The sequence below is a fragment of the Octodon degus genome, unplaced genomic scaffold (genome assembly GCF_000260255.1).
Source record: "Octodon degus isolate 3935 unplaced genomic scaffold, OctDeg1.0 scaffold00027, whole genome shotgun sequence".
Classification (NCBI taxonomy): domain Eukaryota; kingdom Metazoa; phylum Chordata; class Mammalia; order Rodentia; family Octodontidae; genus Octodon; species Octodon degus.
The window spans coordinates 16,716,764-16,727,982 of record NW_004524603.1 but is presented as its reverse complement, the minus strand read 5'-3'; the positions used below and the strand labels follow the sequence as shown (position 1 = coordinate 16,727,982).

The 11,219-nt window shown below is 42.2% G+C and overlaps 1 protein-coding gene across 3 annotated transcripts in view; it reads left to right on the top strand.

Moving 5' to 3' along the window:
• Positions 1-1,567: 1,567 nt before the first annotated feature.
• The window catches only part of Ttc26 (tetratricopeptide repeat domain 26), a 69,782-nt gene continuing 60,130 nt past the window's right edge, over positions 1,568-11,219 (top strand). The window contains exons 1-5 of one of the 3 annotated variants that reach the window (XM_012514235.2): positions 1,568-1,654; positions 2,124-2,261; positions 5,337-5,429; positions 7,168-7,282; positions 9,265-9,314. In XM_012514235.2, the coding sequence (XP_012369689.2) occupies positions 1,652-1,654; positions 2,124-2,261; positions 5,337-5,429; positions 7,168-7,282; positions 9,265-9,314 (399 nt within the window). In that variant the 5' untranslated portion in view covers positions 1,568-1,651. Of the gene's footprint in view, positions 1,655-2,123; positions 2,262-5,281; positions 5,430-7,167; positions 7,283-9,264; positions 9,315-11,219 lie in introns of those variants that run through there. The other 2 variants (XM_023712877.1, XM_023712878.1) reach the window with 2 other exon arrangements.

Here is an 11,219-nt window from a genome sequence, read left to right as displayed (position 1 = left end):
ATAGCTCAGTGGCCTAAGCACCTGCCTTGGCAAGTGCAAGATCCTAAGTGCAATTCCTGCTACACACACGCACAAAAAAGAAAAATGCAGAATAGACAAATCCATAAACAGAAAAGAAATTAGTCATTGCCAGAGGCTAAGGAGCGGGAAGAATTATAAGCAACTTCTAATGTGTGTGAAGGTCCTTCTTGAAGGTAACAAAATATTCTATGACATTCAGTGGTCGCAATTAGTCATGGCTCCTCTTCACAGCAGGATGTTATAACTAAGTTTGTTTTAAATATCCCCCCCCCCAAAAAAAAGGATATTTTTGAAATTTGGACCCAAAATTATTGTAACTACGACAGTGGTAAATCTGTGCACCTCTGAAGTCTATTTGTCTCTCTGCACATCGATATTTGTGTATACAAAAGTGTATGCATCAGTGAATGAAGATAAGCATCATTCATGCTCCCAAAGATTACGGGGCAAGAGGACAGACTAAGGCTGGTGCAGGAGGAGTACACAAAGGAATCTAAAAAATCATATTTGCCTTCCATGGGCTTATGGTATGCCGAGCTTCCACAGGGCTAGTTCTGTAAAGTACCTACAGTAATTCAGGCATGTAAAGCAATTCAGCCATGTCACGTCGCCCCCCGTTGTTAGTTACTAGTAAGATGTTAGTTACTAGTAAGATGTTATGCAGAATAGACAAATCCATAAACAGAAAAGAAATTAGTCATTGCCAGAGGCTGTCAGTTCTGAGGGCTTGACTGGACGTCCTGTAAAGTCGCTCCTAGCGCCAACATTCCATGTTGCAGTCATTTTTAAAGACCACCTAAGGGCCGGCCAATAGCTCAGCGGATTACAGCGCCTGCAAGCAGACGCAGGGGCCGGGCCGCAGGGGCCGGGGTTCGGGGTTCGATCCCCAGGCGTGCTGTGCTGGCCCCGCCCCCGGGGTGCGCGCTTGTAATCCCAGTTCTTGGGAGCTGTAAATAGAAGAATCACTACGAGTCCGATCTAGTAGTGAGACCCTGAACACCCTGTAGACCCTTCCCCCAAAATACATAAATAATAAAGACCACCTTTGCAACAGATCTGCAGCATAAATTAATCCATCCAAACAGCAAATATTTACTACAGCTCCTTATTGTGTGTTGATGTGTCCGAGCAGGTGAGAAACTAGTTTGCCACCACTTCTGTCTCCACAGGCCAACTCCCTTGGTGCAGCAAAAAATTGTTTGCCACGCCTCCAAGCCAGCCAGACAAAGAGGCCGAGAGCCCAAAACCCGCGGGGTTGCTATGGAGCCCCCAGAGCCCAGGACCGAAGCGGTCCTCGAAAATCACTTTCCGAGGAAATTTGCTCTTGAAAAACAATGCCCTTCCAATCCATCGTTTCCTCCAGCAAACTCATAGACAGCAACACAGCAAACTTTCGCTCTTAGCACAACGAACAACAACCTCCCGAGAGAGGAACACCTAGTCCTCCAGCGGCCGAAGCGCTCCGGAACCAAGCAGCGCAGGGCGCCGGTTCTCCAGCGAGCTCTTTTCCGGGACGGACCAGCCGCCCCGCCGGGTTGCCGTGGAAACAGAGCGCGCTGGACGGATTCGGCGGAGCGCCGGAGCGCGGCCTTCGCTGTCCGCAGAGAGGACCCGCAGGACCAACGCCAAGATGGTTAGTGGCTATCGCAGTAAGGGAGAACTTTGAGGACCGGCGGGAGGTTAGCGATTCCCAGCCTGCTTTGGGCATAAAGGCTAGGTTTGTCAACAGAGGATCATCTTCCTCACCTCCCAGTGTGCCGATGGGGGACCCGGAGGGATGCGAAGATAACTTGATGCTTTTGTCCCTCCTCCTCCTCGTCTCCCCAAGCCTGAGCTGCGCGTCCGCCGGAGAGCAGAGCAAGGGGCGCCAAAAGCCGCAGTGAGGCATCTCCTATAGATAGAGAAGGTGCGAGGAGCTATTTTGGTTCAGTTCAAGTGCTGATGCCCATTTAGTAAAATACCTGTTACCAAAGAGAGTTGAAATGGGCTTCTTCCCTGGGGTTGCTGAGGATTTGGCTTGTGCATCCTGGGGCTGTCGCTGTCGTTGTAAAGCAGACCGTAAGATTTGGACAGTACAGTAGTGGCTATGGTTTCTTTTACAGATACTTTCAAGGGCCAAGCCCGCTGTAGGCGGGGAACCACCACAGACTAACAAAAGGAAGAAGAAAGGCAGGAAGATTCCAAAACTGGAGGAGCTACTTTCGCAGAGAGATTTCACTGGAGCCATCACTCTACTGGAGGTAATGTCTAAAGAAGGCGGCTGCTCAGTCTGGGGAACAGCAGACCACAGAGGAATGCCTGGGCGCCTGACTGCTGGTTGGTATGTTGTTGGAACAGTGGGTGCTTCCCAGGCAGCTTCAAGATGCCCCTAGTAAGCCTAGTTAGTTGCAGATTCTAGATCCAAGATAACTGTAAACCTGGTTGAAGCTGAATTTAAAATAAAACAAAATGTACCCGGCTGGGGAGATAGCTTGGCGGTCTAAGCGCCTGCCTGGCAAGCTCAAGGACCCAGGTTTGATCCCTAATACCACATGCCATGTGGGCCACTGAAACGAGGCCTGGTGGCACATGCTTGTAATCCCACCACTGGGGAGGCTGAGACAGGAGGATCACTATGAGTCTGAGCTGCATAACAACACTCTGTGCCAAAACAGATAAAACATTTTTAAAAAATTTAAAAGTACCAACAATAAAATAGAGGGGCCAGGGAGATGGCTCAGTAGAATAAGCACTTGCCTGGCAAGCGCAAGGGACTGAGTTCAGTCCCCCATTCCACCAAAAAATAAAATAAGAACAAATAGTGTATCTTTTTTTGAGGTGAAGCCCACTTTTGGGGGGGGGCGAGGGAGAGCCACATTTAATTATATCTCTCTAGTTTGGTGAGCCCAACCTGACATATGAAGTGACATTTAATACGGTGCCACTTTACACATTGCTTATTTTATCTCTTAGCCAATCTATCATGTATTTTTATGTTATAAAACTTGGGACAAATTCAAGTAATTCTGTCATGCTTACTTTAAAAATATCGTATCACCAAAAAGTATCTCAGGTCTATATGGCCTTAGTTCTCCATCCTCCTGTGCTCCAGGGCTTTGTGCAACTCCACCTTGAGCTGCACCCCTAGTCTGGTTGTCTCAGTTACTCTTCTCTCGTTGCTGGGACAAATGCCAGACCCCCAAAATGAAGGAAGGAAAGGTTTATTTAGCTCACAGTTACTGGAGGTTTCACTACATACTCGGCTGGCTCCAAGGCAGAGCGGCACATGGCAGAGAGCAGCCTTTGCTGGTGGTGGCAAAGAGCAGGGAGCGAAGGGAGTGGCAGCAGCTCAGGCAGCTAGCTGGCCTCTCTCCTCCTTGCATTGTAATGCACATTACCTGCCCTAGGGCAGGGGTAGCACCCACACCCACAATAATCAATCCCAAACTCCAGAAGCCACCCCATGACTGCAAGAGGCTTTGGGTGGGTGGGTGGGGGATACCTATACACAAACCATAACACTAGTAGTTCTCACCTTTTGAGAAGTATTGAGAGCCATTTCTCAGGTACATGTATATATTTGTGGGCTTCTGCTTTAGCAATTTTGATTCTTTTGGTCTGTGATGGTGCCCAAGAATCTGCATTTTAGGTAGTCTAAGTCAGTCATGGTGAACCTTTTAGAGTGATAATGTACAACCTGCTGCAGCACATGTGCTATGGGTTGGCCATCATAGATCTAAGGGCTGCTGACGTAGCTGGTCCAAGGAGACTGTGCTCAGAGAAACTGCTCTTTGGGGCATCTGCAAGGGTGCCCCAAAGGTGGCTGGGTTTGGACGGCATGGTCTAGTTGTGTTTTGCTGCCGTTATCCCTCCAAAACACTACTCCGGCTGTATTACTGTGAATCTTGTCAGTGATACTATTTAGTTAGCTTCACATAAGTTGCTTGCCCTATCTTACTAGTGCATGCCTGTTGGGTACATTGTCTAGCTTCTGTTGGTGTCAGCTTTTTCATCTTTATAGTAGGGGTGTTGACTTGGAAGGACTGCGTGCTGTGTATATTTTTGTGCCAATTTCTTTCCTTTGAAGCAGTGGCCACATTTTTCTCATCATATAATCTCAGATAACCTTGAAGCGAGGGAGACTTGGCCGTATGCCTACAGTCTTTGGCAGCTCATTGGACTTCTATGCTACGGGAGGGGTTTTGGTGTTAGAATGATCTCTCCTGTGGCTCCAGTAAATTCATGGGGTAAATTCAGGGAGACCTCAAGAATTTCCTGAGGGGCTGGTGAGATGGCTCAGTGGTCTAAAGCACCTACTTAGAACAAGCTTAGCAAAGCACAGGGACCGCGGTTCAATCCCCCAGCACCACATGCCAGCCAGCCCCGCCCCCAGGTGGCCTGAGCTGCCCCCCACACACACACACTAAATAAAATAAATAAACTTTAAAAAAAAAAAAAAAAAAAAAAAAAAAAAAAAAAAGAATTTCCTGAGACTGCAGGTATTATCCTCAAATTCACAGTATTTGCAAGAAGAGTAATTCTGGTCTCAGACCATCCCCCTACAAAAAAAAAAAAAAAAAAAAAAAAAAAAAAAAAATCAAAGGTGGTTTATCACCTTGAAGAGTTAAAAAAAAAAAAAGTTACCTTACCATGGTAACTTAGAATTCTCCTTCCAAGTTTCAATCTTTTTCTTTGAAACAAGACTTTTCTTTGTCAGCTGAGGAATTCATAAATATTTGTTCATGAAGGACATAAATGAGGCCAGTCCTCTCTACAACCTTAACTCTTGCAGGTCTGGTAAGCTAGCCTGCTCAGGGGTAAGAGAATGATTTCATGGTTTGTCCTCAGTGAAAAGTGATGGTGCATTAATAATATATGTGAGCTCTTGGGACAGGACAGAAGTGTGGGGTTGAATTAGTATGAAACACAGGCTTTGGAAGCAGGCATCCCTTTAAGTCCCTGTCGCCACACATGCTGGCTGTGTGGCCTTCAATTCAGTGCTCAACCTCCCTAACTGTAAGGTATTTGGCTTTAAAATTTCATGTAATTCTTGTGCTAGAAGAATTGCGAGGTAATGCAAATACTTCCTGGAGTAAAGTATCAGTAAATGAAGAAACAAATGTGAAATATTTGAACATATAAATTTCTGTGACAGGTTTCGGAGACAGTTGGGAGATACACAGCTCTCTCCCTAGGCTTAATCATAAAACTGAGTGTTGTCTTGTTACTCAGCTTGGTGATCACTGGCCAGAAACTTAACATAATATATTTTTTTAAACAGAGGGTTTACTGTTCAAAGTTTTTCACAATTTTTTTCATGAATTTTTAACCCGAAGTTCAAGCGTCATGTTGGGGAACAAGAAGAAGATACGAATTTGTGGATTGGATACTGTGCTTTTCACCTGGGTGACTACAAGAGGGCTCTGGAGGTTGGTTTTTTAAAATAATCTAACAAAAATGTGTTTAAAATGTTATTAAGCTTTGTAGTATATTCATGGTAAAATTCAAACAATGCAGGAACCATCAACCTGTCTGCATTCCCCAGACCTATTTCTTTGTTAAGAAATAGCAGGTACTCCTCTTCTTTAATGTATTTGCCTCAAAATTTCCATATATACCTCTATATGTATACCTTTGCCTCTGCCTATGCCTATGCCTATACCTGTATGTCTGTTTCTATATTCAGTGTATAAAACTTAAGTATCTCGTTTGCTTTTCACTTTTACATGGACACTGAATGGTATAGCACAGTACCTGGGAATAGTGCGGGACTGAACCAGGGCTCTCTGTGCTAGGCAAATGCTCTGCCACTTAGCTCTACCTGAGCTTGCATTAATGTTGTTTAAGAAATCTTCAAGATGGGCCAGGAACACAGCTAGGTGGCATAAGTGCCTGCCTGACAAGCACAAAGTACTAAATTCAATCCCCACTACCAAAGAGAAAAAAAAAATCTGCAGGAGAGGAAAGACAAGTTATTTTGATTAAAAATTTTTTTTCATGTTTCCTCAAAAGAATTTTATTTGATTATTTTCAGATATAGGAAAGGTTATATTATCTTTATATAATCTTTATTTTTGTAAATGTAGGTGCTTTGGGGATTATTTTTCTTGGTTATTGTAAACACTACCTACCTGCAATGATTAACTTATAGGCTTATGTATCTAAAAAAAAAAAAGATAGGTGCCAAGCAAGCAATTTTACATTTATAAGTGAAATGTCTTCAACACGTCCCACATACTCTCATTCTTAAGGTATATATAACCTGAGGAGATTGAAGAGCACACATAATAAAAACAGTATTCCAGCCTATGCAATGAAAAAGCAGGATGAAGGACAAAAAGAACAAAAACGTTGAAGAAAAGATGAATATATGAAAGGGAAGGATCAGTGGCTGGGTATTGTGAAAAGTATATGAGAAAAGCACAAGTAGCCCAAATGTAAGGAGAAGAAATGGACTGCTGAGAAACATGGATAGAAAACATGTTCTTGGCAGGAAAAGAAACAACACCTCGTAAGGACTGGCCGTATAGCTCAGCGGATTAAAGCACCTGCTTAGGCAGATGCAGAGACCCAGGTTTGATCCCCAGCATGCTGTGGTGGCATGTGCCTGTAATCCCAGTGCTTGGGAGGCTGAAAATGGAGGATTACTATGAGTCTGATCTGTGTAGTGAGACCCTGTAGACCCTGTACTAAATACATAATAAAAAAAAGCCTTTTTAAAATGTAAACCAAATCACCAAAGCCAAGAAACAATTAGAATGAGATGAAATTTATAGTACATTAAAGTGATCAGATTTTAAGTAAATAATGTACTTCTTATCTTGCATGTCTTTTTAAATTAGCAAAAACATAAAATATTTCATTCATTTTTCATTTCTGCAGTTTGTTGGCCCGCATCAGTGGTTAATGTGGTTAAAGCTATGTGAGGTGTTGTGGCCAACACCCCATCATGGTTAAGAGAGAGAGCTTTAGCTTCACTGTTTAATCTTCTCGGGTACAAAAGGATTGAGGAATAGGGAGGATTTCCTAAGGGTGGAGCTGCCCTCTCTCAGGAAGAAATCTTCTTGCATGATAGGAGCAATTAGTCCTTGCTTCAGCAGCACAGATGCTGAAATTACAGAGCCCCAGTACTGCCACAGCGAGGTCACTGCTTAATATCTATTTCAGGAATATGAAAGCGCAACAAAAGAGGAGAGCTGCAGCCCTGAAGTCTGGGTGAACCTGGCCTGCACCTACTTTTTCCTTGGGATGTATAAACAAGCGGAAGCTGCAGGATTTAAGGGTAAAATGGACTCCCTGTTCTTGTTGCTGTCATAGTTTTCTTTTCAGTACTGGAGACTGACCTTAGGACTTTCATAGTAAGCAACATCCCCAGCCCTTTTTAAGAGTTTATTTTAAATTTTTGTAAGTTTTGCTAAGTCATTAAGTGAACCAGAGTGGGCTTGAACTCGGGGTTTCGCAGTCTCAGCTTCCCGAAGTGCTGGAACTACAGACATGTGCTGTCATGCCTGGCTAAATTGTTGTCCTTTTATATCCCATAATCTCCATTTACTACAGTATGAGTCATTTTGGAGATTTAAAAATTCTTTTATTCCTCTTTGCTACAGCTGAGGAAAAACCCAACTGACTTTAAAAAGCTAAAAAAAAAAGGACCTTTGCTCTTCAAAAACTAGTGAACTTTGTCAATTTTATGTGTAAAGAGAGTGTTGCACTCACATCCTCCTTTCCATGCCCTCCTGCCCAAGGAGGTATAGACTAAAAGCAGATGGATGAGAAAAAAGGAAAGGGCAGGGGTCGCCCTTACTCCGCCCAGCGTGGCAGGATGTACTGCCATTTGGAGCGGGTGGAGCTGTGTGGCCCAATGGCTGTGGCTGCCCAGCTGCCTGTCCAGCTTGTGAGTGAGAAGAAACTTGGTAATTTCAGCGAGAAGGGGAGAATCCAGAGGCCTTCTCTTCTTTCTTACTTTATAGTCATTTCGGGAAAACTATACTCAAATCTACAAATAAGAATAAGAAAATTATACTCAAATCTACAAATAAGAATAAAGGAAAAATGGAAGAAAAGATTAAGGATAGTTAGTATGTGAATCAAATTAAATTCAAGAAACTATAGAAAAAATGGGCAAGGGAAAGAGTATTTGGGAAGAAATTTACTAGGGATGAATTCATTCCCTAATAATGTGCAGTATCTTCCTAGAAAAGGCAGAACTTGAAGCCTTTCTTGATTTGTGCCTAAATTATTGTATGTTTATTGATACGCCTTTTCCTAATTTAGTCATAGGGTTTGTACTTGGTGTCATGTTTCTTGATTTTTTCTGTGTCTAGAAAAGTGTTAGGTACATAAAAATGCCCAGGCAGCTATCTCTGTTCCCATATGTATATATTTTCTTTTTTATGCATTGAAGTAGGAATTTTTTTCTACAAAACTCGCAGTATAAAATTGGGTGTTCAGTATCAGAAAAATTTCCAAGCGTGCAAAGGAAATTTGAAGCTTAAAAAATCTTAACCTTTTCTCTTAGCTGCCCGTGTAAGTGTGGTACACTGTTATGCTGGAAGATCTATGGCGTAAAGCCTAGACTAGTGCTTAGGAAAATATGGCAGCTTACCTACACAACAGGAGATTTTAGAGGACTAGTGAGTACTGTACACCCCAAAAGAGAGCGGATTCGTGTGCGCACTGGCTGAGCATCAGTGTCCGCCATAGCTGGGGGCTGCTGTTGCGACTCCTAACTCCGTGTGGTGGCTGTGCTTTGGGACATAAAGGAACTGGGCAAACAAGCAGAGGGGCAGGGCAGAGCCTTAGCACATTCCCTTCTGGTTCTTGATGTTACTCCCAGTGCAGCCAGACTCACGCAGTGTTTACCATAGCAGACATATACCAGGGTCAGGTAGATAAAGACTGGGGAGAGCCACACGAGTTCCACCTCTGCTCACTTCAGCAGCACATATGCACATGGGTTTCATTTTATTCTTTCAAGGGTTTAAGTGTGATGGGCTATTGAGTTCTTTTTTTTTTTTTTTTTTAATTTGGCACAAGGTCTCACTACATAGCTCGGACTTGTAGTGATCCTTCTGTCTCAGCCTCCCCAGCACTGGGATTACAGGCATGCACCACCATGCCCAGTCTCGGTGGCCAGTTCAGCATGCCCAGGGCCAAAGCCAGCATGGCATGCGGTGCAGGAGATTGAACCCTGGTCCCTGAGCTTTCCCGCTGAGCTATCTCACTGGCCCTATTAAGTTCTTCAACTTGGATCTTTTTTTTCAGCTCCAAAAAGCCGACTACAAAATCGCCTGCTCTTTCATTTGGCTCATAAGGTATTTATGTTTTCATTTTATATCTTTTGTTTTAAAAATATTTTTTTCTTCTTGTAACCAACAACAGTGAAAGGTAATTAATTAGAAATTCCTGTTAATGATACTTCTAGAACAAGTAGAATGTGGGCATTAATTTTATAATATTTTCTCATTTTCTCATCATCAGTGTTCTTTACCCTCTTCATTTATTCAGAGATGTTAGGTTAGTTCTTAGTTAAGTAGCAGTCATTTAAGGCTAACGTGTGTCAGCTCTCTTGCTTTCTCTTGGGAAACAGACTAAAAAACGTTGTGCATCATGGAAGTAAATATACTTTCCAGGTAATTGTGGTCATCATAAAATTATTTTTAAATAATAACATTTTTTCAAATTATGAGAGTAATACACATTTATTCTATCAAACAAAGACACTCTAAGTAAACAAAGGACAAAAAGCAGAGGAAAATAGTAACTGGGGGTTCAATCCCCTGCGTGCCATGCCGGCCCCACCCCCAGGGCACACTGAGATGGAGATTGAGACTTGTCGTGGTGACACGCACCTGTAATCCCAGTGCTTGGGAGGCAGAAAACAGGAGAATCACTGAGTCCGATCTGTGCAGTGAGACCCTGTATACTCTGTACAAAATACAAAAAAAAAAAAACACTTTAATCTTCTGGTGTATCTCTTTGCAGGGTACTTTTATATATATATATTTGTCTATTTGTTTCTTTCTCTTTGTTTTTTTGGCGGAATGGGGGATTGAACTCAGGCCCTTGTGCTTGCCAGGGAAGCGCTTATTCCACTGAGGCATCTCGCAGCCCCAGCATATTTATTTCTGTATTGTGCAGAATGACACTCATGTTGAATGTGATGTTTATACTCTGCTTTTTTTTTTTCATGTGCCTGTATGCTATGCACATATTCATGAATTAATAAAGTTTCACATCATGATTTTTAAATGGTTAATAGAGGTCTGTTCTAAAAATCATTTGTACTATAACTTATTTAATGTGTAATAGTTAAATAGTTTGTAATTTTTAATTATAAAAATGTCATTATAATGGGCCTACTGAGTTATTGCTTGCTTATGAATAACTTTAGTCCTTTTAATTGATTTGGTTGTTTTGTTTTGTTTTTTGCGGAACCAGGGATTGTTTTGTTTTTTGTTACCAGGAATCAAACTCAGGACCTTGAGCTTGCCAGGCAGGCAGGCACTGTGCTGCTGAGCTATGTCCCTGGCCCCTAAACCTTTTAATTAGTATTCCTAGTTTGTTTCACAGAAAGTTTATCAAATCACCCACTGGCAGCACTTGAAAAGAATTACTTTTAGTACATTTAACATTTTCGTACCATAATTATATCTTTGTCTTTATAATTCTTTCAGTTTTTACTTTACATATTTTTCAGACTCTGTCATGAACCACACACTTATTTAGAATTTTTAGATCTTTTTAGTAGGTCAAAATATGTGTTATCATGAAGTGTCTTCCTTTACTTCCAAAAAAAATTCCTCTGTCATATCTGTACTATACCAGCTCTGGTTTTGGTTAGTGTTGGAGTTCTTTTTATACTTTTATTTCTCCTTTTCTGTGTCCTTGCTTTTAAAGTGCATTCCCTAGCAACCATATAGATATGAATTTTCTGGGGTTTTTAGTTCTGTTAAAAATCTTTATTTTGCTTTTTTTTTCCCCCCTGTGGTGCTGCTTGGCCTGCAGGTCTGTGTAGGGCCGTGGACACGGGTCTATATTACACAGGATGGGTTTTGTTAAGGTTGTCAAGAATAAGGCCTACTTTAAGAGATACCAAGTGAAGTTTAGAAGACGACGAGAGGGAAAAACTGATTACTATGCTAGGAAACGCTTGGTAATACAGGACAAAAATAAGTACAACACACCTAAATACAGGATGATAGTTCGTGTAACTAACA